The sequence below is a fragment of the Bubalus kerabau genome, chromosome 7, assembly GCF_029407905.1.
Source record: "Bubalus kerabau isolate K-KA32 ecotype Philippines breed swamp buffalo chromosome 7, PCC_UOA_SB_1v2, whole genome shotgun sequence".
NCBI classification, from domain to species: Eukaryota; Metazoa; Chordata; class Mammalia; order Artiodactyla; family Bovidae; genus Bubalus; species Bubalus kerabau.
The window spans coordinates 71,687,142-71,713,599 of record NC_073630.1 but is presented as its reverse complement, the minus strand read 5'-3'; the positions used below and the strand labels follow the sequence as shown (position 1 = coordinate 71,713,599).

Sequence of the window (26,458 nt, the reverse complement as noted above, 5' to 3'; positions counted from 1 at the left end):
GATTTGTCCATATGACTTGCTTTAGGAAAAATATGAGGCAGAAATGAAGGTATCAAAGTTCCAAATTTAGGCCTAGAGTGACCTGTTTCTACTTAGGTCTCTATTGTGACCGTAAGAACATGCCTAATACTAGTTGCAGATACAATAGACTGATTTATCAGTTTCACAATTTCCTAAGATCTAATTCCTATAATAAATCTCTATCATTCAGAACAATTCTACTTATCAAACTCTTAATACAGAAACTGGGTAGCTGGAAATAAGGAGCTGCCATAAAAACCTAAAACATGTGGCACTGGTTTGGGAAACAAATGGCAGATGGATACTGCAAGACCTTGAGGAGGTTTTCATAAAAACCTAAAGGGCCTGGATGAGGGTGAAAAGGAGGAATTATAGGGAATAAAGGAAAATGTTATTGGAAGCTGGAAGAGACCCTGTGTAGTGCAAGTCGCCCGGTTGTGTCTGACTCTTTGTGACCCCATGGACTATATACAGTCCATGGAATTCTCTAGGCCAGAATACTGGAGTGGGTAGCCTTTCCCTTCTCCAGGGGATCTTCCCAACCCAGGGATCGAACCCAGGTCTCCTGCATTGCAGGCGGATTCTTTACCAGCTGAGCCACAAGGGAATATTGTGTAGCAGAGTTTAGCAAAACTGCTACCTGTGGTAAAATGGAAAATAAAAATATATGTACCTAATAAACTTGATCTCGTGATTTCAGGTCAGTGCTGAGGATGTCACCTGGATTTTTCTAGCTTTGTAAGTAAAATGAGAGGAGAAACCTTACATAAGGAACAAATGTGATTTGGAGAAAACATAAAAGCTCAGAAGAGTCTTTTAAGCCAGCAAAGTGTTCTCATATACAGAAATAGCTTCCAGGCAAAGGTCAAATTCAGAGAAGGGCACTAAGATTTCCTTTCAGATCTGAGAAAGATGACAGTGCCTCAGAACGTTTCAGACACAAATGGCCTTCTACAAGTCTTAAAGGTGTAACTTTGAAGACCCTGCCCAAGGCTTCCAAGAATTTTAGGGAGGTCGTTCATCAGCCTCACAGGGAGGCCAACATAGAAGAGACTATTTTAATAGACTTACAGGGGCTTTTGTGCAATCTAGTGGACCTAAGAGCTCCACAGGTTTAAAAAATTTTATCAGCTTGGATAGGAATATAGAGACCTTGGAATCCCTAATTCCTACGGGAAAGAGGCAGTTTGAGAGCACTATTCAATGGCAATCATGTGCTACCTTTGTGGGAAAGGATGACTCAGAGGGCAGGACCAAGAGCCCCAGGGGTTATGCCTAAATCCTAGTCAAAGCAACACAAGACTGGCTGGGTTTAAGTGCCAAAGATAAGTGACTGCTGTATGCCTCTCATTCTCATTCACCCTTTAAAAAGGAAAGTCTAAAGAAGCAAGAATTTGGGACAAACAGGGAAGATTACTTCTAAGTTCATGGGTATTCAGACTGAGAGGAATGATACTCAAGAACCTTTACCTCATCCACACCTGGACCTGATTAGACGATGAGCTCCTAGACCCTGAGCTGTCACAGTGGAGTTCCAGAAAAAGTGAGTTTATTTTGCGTGTGAGAATGGTGTGAATTATTGCGGTCAAATGGGGGCTAAAGAAAGCTCAGCATCTTCCATCCCATGTTTCTTTTTTTAAAAAACGTGACTAGGTGTGGAGTTTATGCTCCTGCCTTGAGGCAGGTTTACAAAAAATGCTCCGGGACTTCTGAGGCAAGGTCAGAAAAAAAAGGCGTTTCTGAAATGCTTGCTGCACTCACACTAGAGCCCTAATGACCAAGTAAACACCCTAATGGCCTTGAGCACAACATGCAGTGGGGAGCCCACACTCTACTCAGAGAGACACAGCAAGGTCCTGAAGCTGAGAAGCCTGGCCAGGCCCCAGCCCAGCTGCCTGCTGTTTCCATTCCATCCAGCACCGGACTGCAAACCTCAGAGACCCAGAGCCAATTACTCAGCTGAATCCTTCCTTAAATTCTGACACAGAAAAACTGAGACAATGAATTGTTGCTGTTTTAGGCCACAAAGTTTGGGGATGATTTGGAGCAGAACTAACTGAAATACTGTTTCTGGTGGAAATGTAATACAGTTAAGTATAATTTAGATGAGACCACAATTTCACTTTCCATTCACCTGAACCAGAAACAAATTAGGTCAATAATGAAGAAAATACATTATACCAAATTTTTATTCCCCTGGAATTCACAAATTTTTCAAACACCGCTTTTTCAGGGCATTGGGCTATTCATTGTATGTTGCTTTATTTGAGTCACATGCTTTGTATCATAATTATATATTCAGATAGATGACTTTATTTCCTATCCCTACAAAACTCTTTCTTATGATTGTACTTAAGAAGAGGGCAACCCACTCCAGTATTCTTGCCTGGAGAATCCCATGGACAGTAGCCTGGCACGCTACAGTCCATAGGATTGCAGAGTTGGACACGATTGAAGCAGTTTAGCACACAGGCAGACTAGAAACAATAAGACCATAAAATCAATGAAGATACATGTTCCTTTATATTTTATTTACCATAAACACTAAGAGAATACAGCAAACACTGGAGAAAGGTGTTTTAATAATTTTGATGTAAAGTTTAACACTTAAAATTATGCTTGCTCCCCCCCACCCCAATTCAACATGCAGGTATCATTTATTTCCAGATGCAGTGATTGTAGAGCATTACATTCTCTTGAAAGTTTTATAAGAGTATCCTTGGCCTGTAACTTAAAACAATTTCATAAACTATGTATAATCATGGTATAATAACATCATTCAAAGAGTTCCCCAAATGACTACATTCACACAATGTTAAAGTCTTGAGTTTTTAAAACATCATCTCAATAAGCCAAACCACAAAAACCCAGGTTCTAGTTTTAAATGTTTATGAAGACTGCTGCTGAGCTCAAAGCATGCAGATGTTCATGACCACCTAGATGAAGCTGGATACTGAAACTCCTTCAGTAGGTCCAATGATGCAATTTTTCACTCATCCCAAGTATCTCCATATTTGTTTACCTTGACTAGGAAAAAAGCACAAATAATTGATGATTCCAAATAGTAATAAGTGAAAGGAACTGTTTTATGTTTGCTATTATTATGACTTAAATTATGTTTCTCATTTGAATAAATGTACCTGAGAGTCAAATTATAATTATTAAACGGGGCTGGTTAGACTTCTGTGAACTGGAGGTTGGACATAAATATGGCATCAAGACCTTTACATGTGTATTTGATGTCTAAAACAACCTGATAAAGTAAATATAATCCCCATTCTAAGGAAAACAGATTAGTAACTTGCCCAAGGTACAAGCCTAATAAAATAGGTAGAACTGAAACATGAACACAGGTCTATTTAGGTCCAAAGCCTGGGTACCTTTACAGCTTTACCATCTAAAGTAAGCATGGTATACATTACACGATGTACAATAGTTACCAGTAAATGAAAAATAAAACAATACTGAACATTTGAATTTCGTTTTTCACAGAAACCTCAGATTTGATTAATGTAATCTCTCTCAGGAGATTAATACTAGTACGAGGAGGAAATGCTTTCCAATATTTTTGTATTTTATGTGAAATTATATTTTGAAACATGTTCTTCTATCTTCTCTACTCTTACTTTTTAGCCTCTCTTCTACACAGCCATCATCTGTGAATTATAACTTCACAAGACCCAAGTATTCATAACAATGTAAAGAAGCAATTATCAAAGTATAACAGGATTCCCTTCCCCAAGTTTTTCAGTGAAGTCTTTAAAGTCAAAATTATTTCATTATTATACTAAGACATTGTTCTGCTTTTCCCCCTTGCTCTTCTTCCCTTATGTGTAGAAAGCAGTTTCCACAGAGCTACATGATGTGTGGGGACATCACTGCTGACAGCTATCTGAAAATATGCTTAGATGTTTAAAATTTCTGCCATAATTTCTAACTAGCTAAAGTAACAACGAATATAATCCACATAAACAAAAGCTGAGAATTTTTAAATGACACTTTATGACCTTTGTACTGTTAAATTTCTGTCTAGGTTCTAGAACAGAAATCACAAACTGTTTCCTAACTTTTTTCTTTAAATTATATAAAGCGCAAAAAAAAAAAAGCTTTCTTTTTACAAAGAAAAAGTTCACATCACCGTATCACGAAACACAACTTCAAAACTGTTCACAGCCAAAAGCATCGATGTCCAAATCCAGCAAATATCACTCATCTACTGTGTTATCTTACTAGAAGGCCCAACCAAAACACAACATTCCTGACGTTTCAAACGATGGCACTACGCTATGCAGGCACACAGTAGAGCGGATTACAAAAATGAGAAGAATACTACCGCCTGCCCTCATGGAGCTTACAGTCTAAATTCTCTAATTAATTAGAAGATCAGAGTACCAGTGAATCTTCACATATTACAGAGCAATAACTACTAAATACATAAGGCTTATGTTTTACAACAAACATTAACAAGTATTGCTGATTACAGATCTATTTTAAAGCTGTAAAGAACATCAATAATATGACAGAGGTGGATCACTTATAAAATAGAATTAAATGGAACAATTACTATGGATTAGAAATAAAACTAGCTCTAAAGGAATAATCATAATAAAAAATACTAAGGATTTTTTATGTATTTTTGCATTCTCTGTGGCGTACTCTCAAGAAGGTACAAAGGACCTTTTTGTTCCTTCCATTTTTAAAGTTGTAAATAGAAAACCTTGAAACAATGATACATCCTCTAAAATTCCTCAAGAAAGATATTACAAAATTTTATACTGAAACAGCTAAAAGCCCTATTCAAAATGCCCTCTTATTACTGACAAATCTTTGGTGTCAGAAAATTTACTCTCGGTTATGCACAGCTGCTCCAAAAAGTCTTAAATCATGATATTAAAAATCTGTATATAATAATTAATTACAGAGTGAAGTACTGTTAAGGGGCTTCCCTGGCAGCTCAGTGGTTAAGAATTCACCTGCTAATGTAAGAGATATATATGGGTTCAGTCCCCAGGTCAAGAAGATCCACTGGAGGAGGAAATAGCAACCCACACCAGTATTCTTCCTGGGAGCCTGGTGGGCTACAGTACACGGGGTCGCAAAGAGTCGGACACAACTGAGCAATTATGCACAAAGTACTGTTAAAAGTCAAACTCCCTATTTGGAAATGCCCTAAAAGCTAGTTTGTAAGCATGTAACTCTTTCAATTTCATAGACATACAAGACCATCATTTTATTACTCAATCAGGATTCTGTGATTCTGCCAAAAGGGGCATTATCAATCCAATCTGGTTTTATGCAATAGATACATCATTTAAAAAAATGTTATCAATTCCCAAGGCGGCTTCTCATACAATCAAATGTTTGTATAATTTCTACATTAAAAATTTAGTCTTACTGTTGTAAGCTATACTATTTGGACTTCATTATTTTCTAACATAAAATGGCTTTTGGAACATTTTAAAAAAGGAAGAACTGATAACTATTAATAGTTACCATCTTAAAAAATGTTATTTTGGTTAATTGCTTGAGGCATTAAATCACACGTTAGTATAATTAAACTAGTGCTGCAGTTTCCAATCCTAAAAAGTAAAGTGATTCAGACTAGACTATCATACCTTCTTTTTTTGGCATTCTTTCCTGCATAGGCCTGACTGAGGGGTCAGTCTTATGTGTTAAAGTAACTTCATATGACTCTCTGTTCTTATTCCTTAATTCCTCATATGTAATATTTTTTCTTTTAGGACTTTCTTCAGTGTTGGGATCAGGTCCTAAAACAACAAACAGTTAATAAATGGTGATAAAAGGATTTTAATAAATCCAAAGCAACTAAAGTTTACAAACGCTTCTTACCTACCAAAAAATTAAAGTGAAGGATCAGATTATTACCAGTATTCCAAAGGTTCTGTATTTTCCCCAAGGTAACTATAAAACCAAAATCTACTTCCTCTTACACTTTCAAGCTTTTATTTCTAAAGTTAAAAATATATATTTTTAAACTACCCATGGCCAGAAGAATGGATATAATATATACCAGCAAAATTCACTCATTAAAATGCTAGTGTTGCTCTAAACTGGGAGGTTATTCATACAGTTTATATAATTAAAGAGAAATATATTCTACTAGCAACAATTGAACAAAACTAGACATGGTGTAGATTTCGTAATAGTTCCATAGTTAAATGTTGCAGCCTATATATATATACAAACAACTCCAGCAATTAAGAAAACATTTATGTTTTCTTGTATTTCAATAATACTTGAAAATAGCTATTGAAAGGTATAAAACATAGTCTTTAACCACAGGAAGCATCATTTTGATTCAGGTCAAATGGATGCAATACTGAGGCAGAAAAAAGTAGCAACTTTTACCTGGGGAACCAGCATTTATTCTCTCTCCCCCAAAGAAAGTCAAAGTATGAAAACATTTTATCAGAGTCAAATACTGATATAAAAATAAGGAAATGGCTAGGTGACAGGACTAAATATTGAATATTGTTATAAAATATATAGTTAGCAAGCAAAGCCAGATAACATTTTTTAAAAATTAATTAATGCTAACATAACACTCAGTGAACTATTTAACTTACAAAATCTAACAAACCACTCCCAAAATAATATTTTTCAGAGGTTTTTAATGAGACATAGAAATCAGGTATATCATTTTAATAATATAACCATATGAATTAAAATAATTGTTTTAAAACAGTTTTTATAAATGGTACTATTTTGAAAGTCAATAGTAAGGTCCCAGCAAATACTCATATTTTTCAAAGCAACATAACTATTCATTGAATATATTCAACTACAATCTTTTACCATAAAGTATACTTGCACTGATACAAAGCAGAGGATTTAAATTTCTAATTAGTTCTAATATTATATGCCATGGATAAAAAGCAAATTTTTCTTGCTTAAAGAAAAATATTAAAACTGTATACTGCATTTAAAACCACCTTGCATTTCATTAGCAATAAGTTATTCAATTCATTTCCTTTCAGCATGAATGATATTTTTAAAATTCTAAAGGAGACAGCTTATACTAGATGGGTAGTTAGGAACCCTAGATTCTCATTCCCACTCTGACAACATTTAATGAATGTCCTTGGGCAAATCACTAAGCTTCTTTGAATCTTGGTTTTCTCAACTGTGAAATATGGAAGTTTGAACTAGATGATCTTCACTAAAGTTCCTTCCAGGTCTAATACATTTTCATATCAAAAAGAAAAACATTTCATTGTTCTGAAATTCTGCAACAAATAATGAAAACATGAATCAGACAGAAAATTAGGGACAATTTTTTTTCACTTGTAAAAGCCAAATGAAAATATCTTGCATTGTGTAGGGAGCAAGACTTACGGTTAAGAGCTGGAAGGAACAGGAAAATGTAAAAAACCACTGATTTAAATCTAACTGTAATAAACTACGGTTAAGTCTCATGACAACTATGAAAGAATGCTTTCTACTCTGAGAGATTAATAACTTTCAATTCCTGGTAAGAGAAAGCTGAGGACAAATAGGACTTAAACAAAAGGGGAGGATGTTCTGGTAAGGGAGGACTGCAGGAAAGCAGAAGAGGCCACTGTGGGCTCATGCGGGGAACTAAAGCGGCGATCGTGACTTGGGGGCAGGGGGTAAGATAGCACAGCATGGATGGGTGGATGGCTACAGTGGAGGACTTAAAATACATGAAAGTTTGGTCCTTGCTGTATTCTGTGGGCAGATACCAAAAGGCGTTTTGTCTGTTTTTACCGGCAAAGAAGTTATGTAACATGGAATGAAATTTTCTAATGCAAATGCAAGGAAAGATGCAAGACATAGCAAGGGAAGACTTGGTGCATGGCTAGAACAGAAGTAGAATAGATTTGAATTTGGGAGACTGGAAAAATGCGAGACACTGTGAGACAGCTGACTTTGGAGATAAAATAATGACTTTAACCATTTTCTCCTATGCTGCTGACCTCTTTTCCTTTCTCACTAATCAGGTGTCTCATGTCCAGCCACTAAGGGGGAAAAAGGTGAGAATTAAAAGACTTTTGAACTTTCCTGATGATCCAGTACAGCACGTGTTGTACACATATTATACAGTGCAGTCAAAAAATAAGACTTAAGATCTCTTCAGTTATTCACCCCCCACCCCCACCACTGACTCCTGCTCTGAGACAGTGCTGTCCAATGCAATTTTCTATAATGATGCGAATGTTCTCTACACAGTCCAACACAGTAGCCAGTAGCACATACGGCTACTGAGCAACTGAAATGCTACCAAAGCAACTGAGGAACTGAATTTTCAATTTGTCTTAATTTTAATGAATTTAAACAGCCACATATAGCAAATGGCTATTTTATATCCTGACCAACCTAGAACCCTTTCTGCACCATCTGGAACCTTACTTGATCTATAATCAACACCTCTCTTTCCACTCTCTACCTTCCGTCCTTTTAACATATTCATACATAGAGAATAAAATCTGTTCTGTCTGAAAAGAAATGAAGGCCCGAATGTCCCTTTAACCTTGTTTGCTCCCCACAGGTACTGGCTTATTGTATTTATTTCAAAGCATGTGTTTTCAAATACTCTGTGAGGTCCACAATCCCTTCTCCAAACCCTTGGGAGTCAGAAATGCTTCAAAAATAAGAGTTTTAGATTTTAGGAAAAACATTACCGTATATATCCCTTATTACTTAATGTCCATTGAAATAGTGATGAATAAGCAAACACAACATTCCTAAAACAAAATCTAGAAAAAATATTAAGTTAAATAAAGATTATCAATATAGTTCTATCCAGCTGAAATCGGTTTGAGTTCAGGTCAGAATTTTATCACTAATTTATATTTAAAATATGTTCTTTTAAAAAAGTTTTGGATTTTAGGTAAGGAATTACAAACTTACACTCTGTTTCCAATTCATCTTTCATGGCAAATTACACTGAAGAAAGCAAGGAAGCAAGCTAGCTAACATTTGCTGACAGTCTATTATTAATACTTTACAGGCATTACCTCTCATTAGTTCATTTCATTCCCAAAGTTCTTTAAGAGAGGTATTATCATCTCAATTCAAGAGATAAGAGACTGAAGGCACCACAAATTACTTGTCTAAAGACACATAGCTAGCAAATGTCAATCATGATTCATATGCAGGCCTTAATCCAAAGTTGATGTTGTTTCACTCACATCACATGATCTTCAAAGCTAATAGTCACACAAACTTCACAAAGCACTTTCACATGGATTTTCTCACTTGACAACAGTTCTGTAAAGCAGGCAATTTTTCTCACATTACAAAGAAGCCAAGAGAGCCTTTAAGACCACAGTAATAAATGAAATCTTTTAAAGACTCTTTCAAGGACCATTTATCATTTCGTCTTTGCTATTTCACTAAACATGGTTAGCATTTTGAATTAATGGAGCATATTAATAATTTATTCTTATTTTTCTATATCTTCCAGCAGACTGAGAGAGTTTTTCAGGGCAAACAGCCAGCTCTTATTCATCTTTACTTTCATACCTAGTAGAGTACCTGATACCTACTGGACCTCAAAAAGTGTTGAATGAATGAAGAATGAATTCAAATGAACAGATGAGCAAACAAACATGCTGAGTTTAGGCTGATGGTGGAATACAGAAGTGATATCCAGCAAAAAAGGTCATCAAATAAAGTTTATACATACGTTGGACCATAAAAGCTGAAATTCATTTCAAGAAAAGTTTCTACCTTGGGCAATATGATCAGTAATACCAGTTGGAGTAGATTCATTCAAAGAAGCACTGAATGGAATTGGCTCATAATGAGGAAGCATCTCTTTTTCTAAGTTGTCTGCTGCTGGGGATGTTCCAAAAGATGAATGACCACTCATATTTGAGTCATATTTTGACCTCTGAGAATAATGCCTATAAGATAAAATCATATTGTATAAAGAAACAGGGTTACTCTCTACGCCTTATTTAAAGAAGTGTGTTAAGATACAAAAACTTAAGTCATTTTCTAAAGGAATCATATAATGTTAGTATAGTTATTTAAAACACTAAAATAAAGTCTGTTTCTGCCACAAAAACATGTTATGATCCACTTATATAACTAAAAAATTGTCACTCTTAACATAGAGAAGAGAAAATATATACCCAATTTTCTATTATTAGGCTTCAGAGATCCTTTTAATGTGTTTAAAGTTCTTGGAAAGAAAAAGTACCTCAGATCAGAAAATATGTCCATTTCTCACATTAACTGGGAAGTTACTTCCACAGGGAGTAGTCCATATCAACACCATTTTGCTGAAGCAAATATAAATAAGAGTAGTTCTAACGGGGTTTCTGTTGCTTGCCATTTGTGACAGGACAATTTATCTACCAAATCTACTTAATTACCTTATTATTTATCTACCTCTCAAGACAGATTCACTTATCTATACTTATACAATTTTAAACAACAGCAGGATTAAAAAGTTGAAATCTGTCAAGTGATGAGACTGATAATATTTGGCAATTAAAAAAAATAAGAGTACAGTAACCAAACGAGTTTGCCAAATTAAAATCTCTCATTTTCAGACATGAACTCCCACTAGGATGCAACTCTCTATTTTAAACTAAACAAGTCTTGTTTTACTTTTAAAAATAAAATTAGCTTTAGCTTGCCGCAAAATGGCAAGTTTCCAATGGTCCTTCAGTAAGGCAATGTTTCATGCACTCAATTACATCAGTATCTAGTTACAGGGTTTTTTTAGCTAAAATGAAAGCCTTTATAAAGATCTGAACGGCCTACCCAGTTGGTGAAGATCGTCGTGCCTGTCCTGATCGTAAAGCTTCTCCCAGAGGGGAATTCTCAAGATTCTTGAACTTCTCCTGGCAAGTTTTCACATAAGAAAGCTTTCCAGCAAAGTATCCCATGATGCAAGCAACTTATTTGTAAAAATAAACAAAAAGTGTAATTCAATGTGCCTCTTTAGACAAAAATCTTTTCTAAAAGAACACTTCAAAAAAATGTAGTTCTAAATATGTCTCTGGTGTGGAAAAACAGATTTCCTGAAATACTGGTAAAAGTACAACATTGAGTTGCATTCAGAGTTCACAGAAAGATTCAGTGGATATAATTCACTTTCACAAAATCAAGTAAGTTAAAAATTATGTGAAACAAATCCCTTAAAATGATAAATTATGAAGTGTACCTAAGCTTGGCTACTGTTCTATCTTTCCAATACAGAATACCCTGAAAAGATTCATAAAAAGCTTCAGACACTCTCTTTTAGGGCAATTTACTATTTTTTTATTAACCATATCATAAAATGTAAAGAAACTAGACTTATAAATGCTGTTATGTTTATTTACTAATTGCAAATTATGGGTTTTTTAAAAAAAATTACACTTAATTTTAAATATTCTTTGATTAATCAGAATAGCTGAATTTTCTTTCCTCATAGACCAAGATAACTTATTTTCAAATATTATCTTTTTACAAAATAATTTAAAACTAGTGGTTTTAGACATTATAAAAACAGGGGAAAATGCCTCTTTCAACTAACTCATGGTTTTTAATGCTAACAATAAAATGCCCAAGTAGTTCATTTAAAACGTAAACACAATGATTTATCAAAACAAATAACCAAATAACTGTTATTAGTAAGATAGATCATTTGTAAAAGCTTTTTATTTTACCTAGGCAAAAAACTAAGAGAATTAGTATTGTTCATACTTACATATAAGTTTAGGAATGGAACCATATTTGGGATGACTTGAAAGGATTCCTAAAGATAAAACAGTAAATATTTCTGAGCAACACTGTTACATTTACATAATTAAGATGTTTTTTATTTTTTATTGCAAGGAAAGAAGTTTATGCTAAGAGTAGAAGATTGGTACAGAAATTATGGTCAAAAATACAAAGAAAATAATTCTGCTAGTCACATACTTCTGCTGGTCTTTTATAATGTGAGACAAAAATAGCTGTAAGTTTAGCAGCGCAGTATAAAGCAAGATATATCTATTTCTTAGTGGCTTTGAGCAACCCACAAAGACATAAGGAAAAATTAGTACAGACTACCGTTATATATTACCTGACAGCATTAGCTCTTTCCAGAATACCAAAGCAGCCTGAAGCTATTCAAAAGGGAATTCAACATCAAAAGAAATATGAAGAAATCAAAAGATTCTAATCTATTAAAATGGATGAATTCAGCAAGATCACTTGATACAAGGTCAATATACAAAAATACACAAAAACAAAAAACACACATCTCTATGAATCAGGAACAAACAAAAGAACCAATAATTTAAAAAGGATACTACTACAGCACCAAAAACCATCAAAGACCCAAAAACAAATCTAATAAAAAATTAAAAGATTCTGAAAACTACAAAATTCACTGAGGGAAATGAAAGCTAAGTAAATGGAGAAACACACCATGTTCGTGAATTCAAAGATTAAATAACGATGGTAATTCTTCATAACATCTATAAATTCAATGCAATCCCAATTAAAAGCAAATAAAGTTTTTTTCCCAAACTAAAAAGCTTATTCTAATATTCATGTGGGAACACAAAGGGTCAAGAAAAACCAAGGCAATATTGAAGAATACCACAATGGAGAACTAGCTATCACCAGATAGCTATGATAAAGCTATACTAATTAAGATAATGTGTTATAAGAACTAGCTATCACCAGATAGATATGATAAAGCTATACTAATTAAGATAATGTGTTATAAGTACAAGAACACATAAACTGATCAAATTCAGAAAAATCCAGAAACAGACCCACACATACAGTCACTTGATTTGTAACAGAGGCAACAACACTGCATTGCAGTGAACAAAGACTAGTCTTCAAAACATACTGCTGGGCCAACCACGAATCTGTACAGGGGAAACAGGTACCTTGATCCTACCTCATCTAACGTTCAAAAGTAATTCGAGATGACCTGAAAATAAAAGTATGAAAGACAAAACAGGGAATTCCCTAGCATCCCAGTGGTTAAGGCTTTGGGCTTTCACTGGCAAGGGCCTGAGTTCAATCCCTGGTCAGTGAACTAAGAAGTGTGACAAAATAAATACATATACTATAGCTTACAGAAAAAGCACAAGAGATTCTTCATGTCCTTATACCAGATAAATATCCTGAAGAGACTACACAAAGCCCTTCTTATAAGAGACTGATAAACACACACGAGATCAACTTCATTAACCATGCTGCTGCTGCTAAGTCGCTTCAGTCGTGTCCAACTCTGTGCGACCCCAGAGACAGCAGCCCACCAGGCTCTCCCGTCCCTGGGATTCTCCAGGCAAAAACACTGGAGTGGGTTGCCATTTCCTTCTCCAATGCATGAAAGTGAAAAGTGAAAGTGAAGTTGCTCAGTCGTGTCTGACTCTTCGCAACCCCCTGGACTGCAGCCTACCAGGCTCCTCCGTCCATGGGATTTTCCAGGCAAGAGTACTGGAGTGGGGTGCCACTGCCTTCTCCCATTAACCATGAGGGAGATGCAAATTAAAACTACAATGCAATCACTATAGTGTTCACTAACAACGGCTAAAATTCAAAAGACACAAAAGTAGCATGTGTTGGTGATAATGACACAAACAGAAATCAATGAACTGGTAGTAGGAGTGTAAATTGGTCTGAACAGTTTGGAAAGTTTACAAAGTATCTACTAAAATTGTACCTGGACATAATCTATGACCAAGCAAAACGTCTACAAAGAGACATGGAGTTCATGGCAGAACCATCTGTAATGTCAAAACTGGAAACTACACAATCATCAATGTACAAAAGGATGGACAGACTGCTATGATATATTCACATAGCAAAAACTATATGCAATGAGTGTATATAACTTACAACTACATGCAACAATGTGAATGAATCTAGTGACATGCTGGTAAACAAGCTCCCCAAATAAAAGGCTCTGATTTGTAATGTTAGTTGATTTCTGTGGTGTAATACTTGCACTATGACCAATTTCAAGCTACCAATGCTTTAAAAACTGGTTTGCCGAGTTTCTAAAATTTGTAACAATTAGCCCTCTGGAGCTGGTACAAGCCAGTTTGGGCATACTACTGGATGAATCTCACAACGTTGAAAGAAGGTACATAAAAGATTGTATCATGTATATGTAATTTTGCCATTTAATTTTATACAAAATGAACTGAGATGATGAGAAAAGGGAGGACTATATCAATATCTACATTTACACAAAACATTGTTTCTTTATTCTGTCAGCAAATACCTACAGACCACTTATAATATACAGGCACTACATTCTAGGAAATAGGAATATAACAGTAAAGAGACACTCTCTTTAACCTCACAGAGCTTTAGTACAGAGCAAATGAAAACAAACAGAATATAGTGTAATGGTTGCTATTCATCCACTCAAATACGGACACAGATTGGAGATAACTGCAGGCTCAGTTCCAGACCACTGTAATAAAGCAAATCATACAAATTTACTGGTTTCTCTCACTGCATATTAAAATTCATGTTTACACTGTGTTGTAGTCTATTAAATGTGCAATAGTATTATGTCTAAAAAACAATGTACATACCTTAATAAAAAAAAAATACTTTGTGCTTAAAAATGCGAACCATCTGAGCCTTCAGCAAGCTATAATCTTTGTAACAGCAACATCAAAGGGCAATGATTACAGATCACCATGACAATGATCACATGATAATGAAAAAGTTTGAATTACTGGAAGAATTACCAAAATACGACACAGAGACACAGAAGTGAACAGCTACTTTCAGAAAAATGATATTGATAAGACTTGCTCTATGCAGCTTGTCACAAATTTTCAATTTGTAAAAAAACAAAAGTATCTGTAAAGCACAATAAAATGAATTATTCTTGTATTTTAGTGTCTACTGCATGCACTATGTCCCGTCAACTGCCAAAAACAAGTCCATATTTTAACGGGAAGTAGCAAGAATGGAGACAAATACAATTACTGAGACTAATGCAATATTCTTACCAACAAATGGTACATGAATTACAATGGGAGTGCAGATGAAAGTAGACAGCTTACAGAAATACTTAAGAGCTAGACTACAGAATGGACATTTGTTGGACAAAGCAGGTAAGGAAGAGAAGTGAAAAATGTCTGTATCCTGGCTAGAGAGTGATGCCATTCAAACTCGGAGGGAATGGAGGAATTAATTTATGGAGAAGTGAATTCAGTTTGGGACTGAACTTGAGTTCAATGTGAGGAGCCTGTAGAAGGGCCATTCATGTGGAGATGTGCAGAACGTGGTTTTGGAGCCGATTACCTAGGCTCGAGATAATTATGAGGATTTAGAGCAATAAATGGCCACTAAACTTCCCATCATTGCTGGATAGTACATGAACTAAAAATTCAAAGGCAAAGTAAAACTCATAAGAACACAATGAAGGAAAAAACCCACACTAAGAATGTAAGCACTAAGAGGTTGTGGGTTTTTGTCCTCAATGCTACATACCCAGAACAGTATATAGTGCATATCAGACATTCAAAAAACATGAAGAAATAGAGAAGTTGCCTGCAATAGGAGAAAAACCAGAAGAATGTGTTATAATTGAAGCCAAGAGAAGAGAACATTTTAAGAAGGACTGGTTAAAGTTGTGTAATGGTCATGAAGAAAACCTGTCTATCAAATTCAAGCTACAAAAAGGTTGCACTGGTATGTTTTAGTACATATCAGATTATATGTATAATTATGACAATATACTGCAATAGGTCAAAAGAAAAAGTGAAGTGCTCATTCATGAAGTCTGGCTTCAAATTCAAGACAACTAGGAACAGCTGTAAAAGGATAAAAAAGATTTTTTCTTTTTTATGTTCTGAAGTTAGAAATGATCTGAGTATATTTAAATGTTTTGATTAAAAAGAATCACTAGAGCAGGAGCAGCTAAGACTACGTAGAGTATGACAAACTGGATTAAAAATCATACACGTGGATAAAATCATACACAAAATGTTAGGCATTTTGATTAAATGCAAAATGCTTTGCTGGATTCAAATTCCTTTTCTAAAGTCTCTCTTAATATTTTTTTTTTGAGATTGACTTTTTCATTAGAATACCTCACCCTCCAAAAACAAGACCCCAATACAATTTCAACAATAATAAAAGCCCTCAATTCTAGGAGATTAATTATATGGGTGACATATCGCTCAATATTCTTTTCTGTATTTTTTACTCAAAGTATCAAAATCCCAACAACAAAACACTGACAAAGGTATAAAAGTGACGTGACATGCTCAATAGAAAATGTTATTCTACAAATTAGGTAAGTCATTTTCAACAATTCATCCTTTTTAAAAAGTAGATTACTAAATCCCGCTGAAAAGCTCCAAGCCCAATCACTATGAAAAACTATAAAGATGTTGAAGATGGTTGTTGCTCATGGTATGACTTCTGCAAACAAAATCAGAGGTATAAATCACCATTAATTTCAAGTCAAATAATCACCAAACGGTAACCAGAAGTCCAAGATGATTTTGGCTGCAAAATTAATCTGTCATTTCAGTACTAGGTCCTAAGGTTTTCAGTGGTAATTATATTAAGAACCACCCTATGAAGATGTGTGTTCAACTACAAAAAGGGAATTTCTGTCTGTGGTTTGGTTATATGTATGATTAGCTACAAGGCATTCCCAAACAGGCAAAAACCTAGCAATGGTGTCATTTTATTGTTGAAAACGTAAGGTCTAAGTGAGTAGGTGCAATCTGATCCTCCCAACCTTTACCACTTGTGTCTTACCTATAAGCTGTCCAAAGTCTCCTACTCTACATAAGCCCCAAAGTTCCAAAATTTTGCTTTCTTATAATCTTTTCAAATTACCATTTCTCTTGGTTCTACCTTAGCTATACATTTTCATTCTTCCCTGCACGATTTTGCCACTCTAGCCACGTCAGTCTCCTGACTGTCCCCCCAACTGTCATGGTTATCATTCTGATAACCAGGTCCCTCCTTCCTGAGATGCTCTTACATCTCCTTTAATCTAAATCCTACCCATCTTCAAAACCTTCATTACAGTAGCCCTACAAAGATCTTTCTTCTTTGAAAACCTATAGCTCTTGGAGTCTCTACCACAAAACTTAGAAGCTTATTTAATATTTATAGTCTCTATTTGTTTCAACTTTGTATTCACTAAGTTGTATTCACGACTTTGCATTCACTTTGTTTTCCTTACATGAACCACCAGCTGTTTTTAATTTTTCTTTTCTGTAATCCACCCCACCCCATGTCTAGCTCTAATCATTAATGACTGACAGAACTCACATAAATAAAATGGGTAGTATAATAATAGACACTATAATTTCTCCATTGCTCAGTTTTTCCTTAAAATTAATGAGACTAAAATGTCTGTTTCACATTATAGAAACAACCCTAGTCTATAAAACAACTCTGAAAGACAAGTAAGATTATATGTATCTTGATTCATTTGCTTTTTAAAAATTCCTGTCTAGTGAGGTTCTTTGGAAATTCTTGAAATAAAAACAAAATTTTACCTCAAAAACTACTTCCATTTCCCCCCAAAACTACTTTTCTCAACTAGTTATATCAATACTAAGTATTTCATACTGCTAATATGAAAAAGCCATATGTTCCTATCATAGTAACATTTTAGAAGGAGCTTGTTGACTATCATTTTCTGGAACACCTTCTAATTCCAAGAAGACAGTTCACAAAATAAATGTAATGAATATTTCTACTGTTTACACAACTAAATTTAAAGATGTAGAGACTGATAGATTTAATACCTAACCTAAACGCAACTATTCTTTCCAAGTAGCATATTTTACTACGTAATTCAAAATTTTCATTTATTTTGCTAAATGCTGAAGCTGAAACACCAATACTTTGGCCACCTCATGCGAAGAGTTGACTCATTGGAAAAGACTCTGATGCTGGGGTGGATTGGGGGTAGGAGAAGGGGACGACAGAGGATGAGATGGCTGGATGGAATCACTGACTCGATGGACGTGAGTTTGAGTGAACTCCGGGAGTTGGTGATGGACAGGGAGGCCTGGCGTGCTGCGATTCACGGAGTTGCAAAGAGTCAGACACGACTGAGCAACTGAACTGAACTGAACTGAACAGAATATCTATGTATTTTCTTTTTGCTCTGGTTATTAAGAGATTGCCAACTTCACCATTTAAACCAACAGAATTTGGACAAGGAAGAACCTCCACTCCCTCATTATAAAACAAAGCTGGTTTAGGAAGCTAGGTAGAGAATTCAGTCTTTTAACCAATACACAAGATTCAGCTGGAGCCTTAACTCAGACTCTTGATTCAGCAGGCCTGGGATGGGGTCCATGAATATGCATTTCTAACCAGCTACTAGGTTATGAGTTATGTGGATGGTCTACCTAAGCCAGGTTTATTTCTCTACCTTCCTGTAAACCACCACTGGCTTTTAATTACTTTCTTGTTCTTAGAGTGTTAATACACTACAGTGCAGGATGACATCAAATTCTCAAATTTGACATTTGAATCTGGATTCATGGAGATAGATCTCTTCTGATGTAGAAAATTTTAATATGATACATTACCATATGTCCCTTATCTAAAGATGAGAAAAACAGAACATAAAAACATGATATCCAATGTGCTAAACAAATACAAAGTTTAAAATATTTACCTTTACTAATCAATCCTTGAGTAATCAACATACTTGTTGCAGCCAAAGGTACAGCTATAGGGGGAAAAAGAATTTGTCAACATCAATAAAAGGAAAGGATTTTGTCTGAGTTCATTAGGATAAATAGATGTATATCAGTAAAACCAGCTAGAAGTACATTGCAATTAAGATCTTCAAAAGAGATTTCTCCACTTTTAAAAGCTGTGCTATATATACTCAGGGAAACATAAAAAGCATTTTAAATTTAAGAAAATACAACAGATTATTAAACAACATAATTTCAGAACCACCCAGATTTAGGCTCTAAAAAAGCCATTCACTGATATCATCAATTAAAACAACACAGTAATAGTGATCAAAAGTTACCTTTGAAGTTGAACGGGGAAAAAAATTACTGATGAGGTAGGCAAGACATATATTACAAACTGCAAAATTCCACGTACCATATTAAGTGCTTTCAGCACATTATCTCATTTAATTTTTACCACATCTTTATAAGCTAGATATTACTATTACCCTTTTAAAGATAAGGAAACTGAAGCTTAGAGACATTAAGTAATTTGTTCAAGATCATACAGCCATGTCAATGGCAGATTCCAGATTCCAATGAATTCTGATACCAGATATCAAGTTTTTAAGTTCTGTATTACAGAGTGAACCAATACACAAGACACATTATTTGCCCAAAATCATATGGTGATTGGTACAATTAGAAAGCATGTATTTTAAACACCAATGCTTTCTCTTAAACCAGGGAATTCTATAAAACTAAATGAAAATATGACTGACATACATATGCATATTAATGCCGAGTGAAAAATCCAAAACTCTCATAATCTCAAAGAGGCTCATAATTTATGAAGCCAGTCTTCTATACCCAACTGCCCAAAAGAATTTCGATGTTAAGTCTGTATCTCTTCTCCAGTTGGCAGTGTGCAGGAAAGATTTAACACGGCAGCCCGGAAACTGCTTTCCTTACAAAGGCCTGCTTTCAAGATTGGTCCTTCCCTTATATCTAGGAGGTTGACAGGTAAACCGATATAAAACTTTACCTGGATGATAAGTGGCTCACTATGCCCAAACTACTTGCACAAATATTGTTCATACCAAACACCTCCTTTCCTTCGGGGAGTCTGGAATTTTTGTTACCTGCTAGGCTGAGGGAGCCTATGTGACCAGATCCTAATAAAAACTGTGGGTGCTAAGTCTCTGATGTGTTACTACAACATGCAACTGGAGAAATTTAGTACATTCAGTGTGTGACTACTTGGAGAGGACTCTCAGAAGCTTTGTCTCTGAATTTCACCCACTCCTTTTCCTTTGCTGATTTTCCTTTGTATCCCTTCTGCTGTAAACTATTTTACATTGAAATAGCTACATATGGCTGCCGCACTGGAGACTGAAGTTCCTGACTAGGGGCTGGGTAATGGTCTGTAAAGAGTCACGTGGTAAATACTTTAGGTATTGTGCGCCACACAGTCTTTGCCCCAACTATGAATTTTAAAGCAAAAGCACTGAGACAATATATAAACAAATGAACACATCTATGTTCTAATAAAACTTCATGAATGCAAAAATAGGAATTCCAGGTAAATTTCACGTGTAATGAAAAATTCTTTTGCTTTTTTCAACTATTCAAAAATGTGAAAGTCACCCTTAGCTCACAGCCATACAAAAACAGATTTGGCCCTTGGGTTACAGCCTGCTCAACTATGGTCTAGAATATATATGGGCAATTTAAGAACCAGTCATTAAGCATTTGAATTATTAAAATATTCATGATTAAAATCCGTAATGCTGGAATAGGGCATTAGCTATGCCATCAGACACAATCTGCAGAAACTCTTAAGGCTTAAATCCTTGCTCTATTACTTACTAATGGATTTCACCTCTGCTGGAAAAATGATCTAACGTTGGTTGGTTAGAATGCCTTCATATATTATTTAAGGTTTTTCAAAGGATACTCCTTTAAAATTACAGCATCAGTACAATTTGCAATCACTTTTCTTCTTCAGCTTGGTTCAAGAATTGCAACTTGAAGCACTGAAGAATCATTAAGGATAAAAGGCAATGAGTTAGTTGGCCATCTCTGCAAAGGACAATTTCCCCATTTTGCTTTCTTCTTAGGCCAAGATGGCATAATGTAAAGAGCAACAGTCTGGTTAATGAGATTCTAGTACTAGTTCTGCCATTCACCACTGTATCTTTCCATAAATCTCCTAACTTCTTTTCATACTATAAAGGGTAACCGAGTAGAACTAAGGTCTCTTCCCAACTCATGCATTGTTACAGAAAATGCGAATGGAAAATTAAGAGACTTCAGAGATTATTTAGTCTTCATTCTAGTCAGAGTAAAGAAGTCATTTGCTCAAAGCAACCCAGATGGTTTGTGGTAGAATTTAGATCAAATTCAAGTCTTCTAACTCCCAGGTCAATGGTCTTTTCCCACTGCACTACTTGACTCCCACTCCAGAGTCTACTAAATGTTTCTTTAGGCAAATCAGTAAAACTGCTGACCAAATGCTATTTTATATTATGACCATGATCTCAATCATATTCAACACAAGAACCCCTAAAATTCCGTTAACTCTTTTCTTACACTAGCAAAATACTTCTCTAAACTCATAATCATTTTCAATTGAAACTTTTCATTTATCACAACAGCACTGACAGCCATTCAATAAAACAGCTTAACACAAATAAGTTAAACTGAATTAATCTCCTTAACAATCCCATGAGATAGGTTATTATTATCCCCACTTAACAGAGAAGGAAACTGAGGCATATAGAGATCAGGAACTTCTCCAAAATCTCACAGCTGATATATGTTGGAGCTGTAACTTGAATCCAGACAGTCAGGTCTCAGAGTCTACGCTCTCTCTTACATAATCATATACTGTTTTATTCAAAAACCAATTCAGATGTATGAAACATCATTCACAAAACCTATAAAAGATGCATGAAACAAATATGAATTCATACACTATCTCAATTGCAGAGATTGAGAACTGCTGTAACATATAATACACATTAAACTAACCCTAGCATGTAGATTGTTACATTACCTGTATGTTTGTGCAGATGTAACCAATTGTACACCTTCTTATCCTTCTAACCCATTCTGCACACTGCTAACTAATGTTCCTTTAAAAAAATAACGTATCATCCCCTTGGCCCAAGAACTCACAGACATGTGCTAAGTTGCTTCAATCATGTCTGACTCTTTGCAATCCTATGGACTGTAGCCCACCAGGCTCCTCTGTCCATGGGATTCTGCAGGCAAGAATACTGGAGTGGGGTCTCTATGTCCTCCTCCAGGGGATCTTCCCAGATATTGAACCTGCATCTCTTATGTCTTCTGCATTGGCAGGCAGGTTCTTTATCACTAGCACCTCCAAAACATATGATAGGTAATAAATCAAACCTTTAACTTCTTGGTATTATATTTATTTTCCACCCCCAACAAAAGACCTCTGCTCCAATCCCTTCAGACTCAAGGCTCCAGAAGAGATCAAGTGATTAGAGAACCTGCCTTTGTTCATTTAAATGCTCCCCCACCATTCTTCATTTACCTGAACTTCTATTGGTTGTTAAGTCTCATTTGTTTAATAAGGCCTTTTATAGCTAAATCAATTCCAACTAATTTATCTTTCTAATCCTATTGCTGTTAGGCACTTAATCTTTCTCAAGGTGTCTCATGAGTTAGTTTTGTCTCAAGTACATCATAAAACTACTTCAAGACAAAGACTGTCTCATAAAACATATTCCAAGCACAGTACCTTACATACTATATGCACAAATACTAGGCTGACTGATGAAAATGTACATCCTTTTTAATTACTTGTCACCCCCTCCTTTTTCAAAATCCCACCTTGGTTTTTTGTTTTGTTTTTTTTTTTTTGCTAGAATTACCTTATCTGAAAGGACTGCAGTGACCTCTTGAAGAAACAACGTGGCTCTATTGAAAGGAAAATTATGTTCTGTGTTGCTTTCACCATTCTCTGTACTTAAAAAATAAAATCTTCATGTATAAGATCTCTAGTCAGAAATTAAGAGCGGTAGTGTAATTGTACTTCACATCAATAAAACAGAAACTAACCAATTTTTATCCTATAGCGGTTAAAAGTTTAAGGGGTAGAATCAGGAACTATTTTCAGAGACATGGCTTCAAGTCCAAACACCACTGCTTACCAGCTGCAGAACAACAGATAGTATCTTTAACAGCTCTAAACCTCAATTTCTTCATCTGTAAAGTGAGGGTAATAGTTATTAACCTTATTAGGTTATTTTTATATAACCCATGTACACTCAGTAAATGCTATAACTATTGTCAACAAAAATACAATCTTGAAAAAAATTATTACTTTAAAATGCATACAATTCTGATCATTTCATGATATATGCAAAGGCCAAATGACTATGGAGTACACTTGAAACTAACATCATACATCAACTATAATTCAATTTTAAATGCTTAATAAAATGTATACAACTTTATTTCTTTAACCAACCTCTTTTAGCAATAACCATACCAAAGTCAAAAAGCTGCCCATTCTTTCTATGTGAAATCATCATAATTTCAGATATTAAAGATCAAATTTTGTTGATTAGAAAATTTAACTTACATCTGAACCAGAAGCTTTCATCATTGCACTCTGCAAAGACTCTTCTTTCTTCCTCCGTTGGAATGTAATCAGCCCCTATGTCTTTTTACCAAGGAAAATTAGTAAAATGTTAAAACATCCATGAAGAAAAACTAAGTCTGAAAAATTACCTTAGTCTAAACATTAACAAAACATAATTTTTAAAAAAATAAAGTAATGGAATAAGTGGATTGTAAACTTTTAACAAACTTTGACTTCAAATATAAAATTAGTGCCAATATTCTACCAGTTATGCAGTCAAGATTGGCTACAAAATGGGCTGGGGCTAGTGCAAAATTAAAATTTGGGACCCTTTGTTCAAATTACTAAGAATTTAAGGGTGCCAAGAGTAGACCATTAATGGGTCCATGTGCAACCACAAAGGTCACACAGCCATGAAGCCAGCCCAGTGGCTACTGCTATTCAAGGAAATGAAAATTTCTCTACATAAAAAATGCTTTTAATTACAAATAATTTAACTGATAGTTACGGGGAATTGGTCTTGGAACTTCTGCATTCGGCTCTCGAAAATCAGCCCTCCCATTCATCTTCCTGCATCAAAAACATTCATGAAAAGCATTAGAAATGACTGCAACTGGCCAAAATAAATCAAGATATAACGTAGTAAAATTACTAGTCTACATTGCAACCAGTCAACAAATATTTACAGAACACAACTACATCTAGAGTACTTGAAAAGTTGCCTAAAAAAGTCACAAACCTATTACCTATTTTAGAACGATTCATTAGGTCCTGTAATTGAAGAAGAATAGATGCTTTGCAATTATTTATCAGCTGGTTATATGAAGATACAAAAGGTTATCGGTTTTTTAAAAAGACTTATTTTTCCTTCTGAGGCTGCTTTATTTCACATCATCATGTGTTAAGATCCTCTCCGAAACATATGCCGAACGATTAAGATAATTCACCAAAATAGAGAAGGAAATCCCAAGTCATTTCTGGGCTTACATTTTTAAAAAATGAAATAATCACCAGGAAACATACAATCTCTTCTACAAAGCAGTACTTCCAAAAAAAAAAAAAAAACTGAAATAACAAGGACGTCATTTTGTTCTCCCTGTGGTGGGAAGCTAACAGAACATTCGATTGTATCCTCTTTTCTCCCACCCTAAAATGGAGACCTAGAAAAATAAACGAGATACACAAAACGCATAGCATTTCAAGAACATACACTTTATTATTATTTTTAACCTATGTCTCTGGATTTACGAGATCAACAGATTTAGACAGCTACGTATTTTGCACAATGTTCACATATCGTCTTTATTCTCGTCTTAAAGACAATTTAAATGAAAACGGGAAATTTCACACGCGATGAGGATAGCAATTGGGACCCTTGCATAATTCACTTATTCGGTAAGTTGTCACTGAGGGCCTTCTATTAATTCATGCCAACCTCTTGACTAGGGAAAAAGAATAAATAAGAGTAAATCAATGCATGGATGGATAGAGGTTCCTTAATAAACTACGTATATCATCGAACAACAGTAAAAGAAAAAACTGAAATCCTCTTCTCATAACAGCATCCTACCTAGAAAGAGACTGTCAGGCTTGACAAAACCATTTTAATCTCTTGCTCCCAAAGAATAAAACAACCACCGCCGATTCCTGCACCCCATCCCCCACGCACTGCGTCTCCCACCTCCAACACCTACACACATCCGTCACCACCAATTTCTCCCATGCACACCCCCAGACACGCTCCCTCACCAGCCCTGGTCACCGGCACCCTGGAGCCCGAGGCCCAAAGAGCGATCGGCCCACCCTCGCAGGCGGGAAAAATGGCGGCAGGCGCAGGGGAGCAGCCGGCCGCACAGAGATGGTGAGTGGGTAGGTGGGGGGCGGAACGGGGCTTTCTGCGTCATTTCACCCACCTCCCGACGACGGCGGCGGGCGGTGGCGCGGCGAGCCCGGTCGATCAGGGACAGAAGGCCCGGAGGGGAGTCAAGTGTGGTGGAGGGGGGAGGGGAAGGTGGGAGGCGCGCGGGACTGCAGCGGGGTTGGGGGTGGGGAGCGGTCAACGACACGACCGCCAAGAAGTCACCCAGATAGACTCAAAATGACCGCGACCCGGAAGCAGTGGTGACCTACGGAAGGAAATGACGTCAAGTCCTCCCTGCGGAGTCTGAAAGCGAGCAGCCTCAGAATGGACGCGAACTCCTGCGCCTGTCTGCGTTGTCCGCCTTGGCTTGTTCCTGCAGCGTTCCCCTCCACCGCCGGCAGCGGCACTCACGGGCTGCACTGCGGCTGCGCGTTCCACCACTGCAGACCCGGAGCCCCGCCCACCTCCTCCCTGCGCCGCGCGGGAGGAGGCCAAGGTTTAGGCTGCTGTGACGCACCGCTGTAATCCTCCAGTGACTGGCCAGCAGGAACGTTCTGGAAGCCCTTTTTATCCTCTGTTTAGAGTTGGCTATTTAGCTTTCTCTGCTTTTAGGCTTTACATAGCGCACTTCTTCCTTTGGGCCTCCAGGCTTAGCAGTAGCAAATAATTATTAAACGTGCACTTGGTTGATACTTTTGAGCCTTCTGACTAGTTCTAGAAACCTCAGGCAAGGTACATTCCAGCTCTCTCTGAACCTCAGGTTTTTCTCTACTGAAAAATGGAAATACGACCTACCTCATAGGGTTGTTGGGTTTAAAACGACACACTTAAACGAGGCATAAGCCGTCCAAGTTCTCTAGTAATGGAAGTTTGAGGGCGGGACTCATGACTTTTCAACCACCATTCATTTCTTCACTATACAAATATTTGTAGAGAGCCAGCTACTGAACGTTATCGGTGATTAGGTGAGGAAGCAACAGAACTGGACATGGAACAACAGACTGGTTTCAAGTAGGAAAAGGAGGACATCAAGGCTGTATATTGTCACCCTACTTATTTAACTTATATGTAGAGTACATCATGAGAAATGCTGGGCTGGATGATGCACAAGCTGGAATCAAGATTGCCAGGAGAAATATCAATAACCTCAGATATGCAGATGACACCACCCTTATGGCAGAAAATGAAGAGGAACTAAAAAGCCTCTTGATGGAAGTGAAAGAGGAGAGTGAAAAAGTTGGCTTAAAGCTCAACATTCAGAAAATGAAGATCATGGCATCCTGTCCCATCACTTCATGGGAAATAGATAGGGAAACAGTGGAAACAGTGTCAGACTTTATC

At 36.1% G+C, this 26,458-nt stretch overlaps 1 protein-coding gene across 7 annotated transcripts; it reads right to left on the bottom strand.

The window, feature by feature from the left end:
• Positions 1 to 2,531: 2,531 nt before the first annotated feature.
• Positions 2,532 to 25,524, bottom strand: OCIAD1 (OCIA domain containing 1). Of its 7 annotated transcripts, none has more exons than XM_055588524.1 (10): positions 25,387 to 25,483; positions 23,765 to 23,826; positions 23,257 to 23,337; positions 22,823 to 22,877; positions 18,632 to 18,685; positions 11,711 to 11,758; positions 10,780 to 10,915; positions 9,736 to 9,911; positions 5,637 to 5,789; positions 2,532 to 3,048 (listed from the first exon to the last, which is right to left on the bottom strand). In XM_055588524.1, exons 3-10 carry the CDS (start codon positions 23,278 to 23,280, stop codon positions 3,011 to 3,013), a joined length of 684 nt encoding a protein of 227 aa, XP_055444499.1. In that variant the 5' UTR covers positions 23,281 to 23,337; positions 23,765 to 23,826; positions 25,387 to 25,483; the 3' UTR covers positions 2,532 to 3,010. The 7 variants fall into 7 exon arrangements, with proteins under 7 accessions (XP_055444499.1, XP_055444500.1, XP_055444501.1 ...); XM_055588525.1 differs by lacking the exon at positions 25,387 to 25,483 and adding an exon at positions 25,170 to 25,263; XM_055588526.1 differs by lacking the exon at positions 25,387 to 25,483 and adding an exon at positions 25,006 to 25,088.
• Between the last annotated feature and the right edge of the window lie 934 nt (positions 25,525 to 26,458).

What these genes read in the sequence shown, in the direction of transcription:
- OCIAD1 (XM_055588521.1), bottom strand. Translation starts at nt 23,822, where the DNA reads ATGAATGGGAGGGCTGATTTTCGAGAGCCGAATGCAGAAGTTCCAAGA. An exon ending in TGAAAGCTTCTGGTTCAGAT is followed by an intron (nt 18,686 to 23,256) that starts GTAAGTTAAATT and finishes TTCCCCCTATAG; the next exon opens with CTGTACCTTTGGCTGCAACA. An exon ending in CGACGATCTTCACCAACTGG is followed by an intron (nt 9,912 to 10,779) that starts GTAGGCCGTTCA and finishes TTTATCTTATAG; the next exon opens with GCATTATTCTCAGAGGTCAA.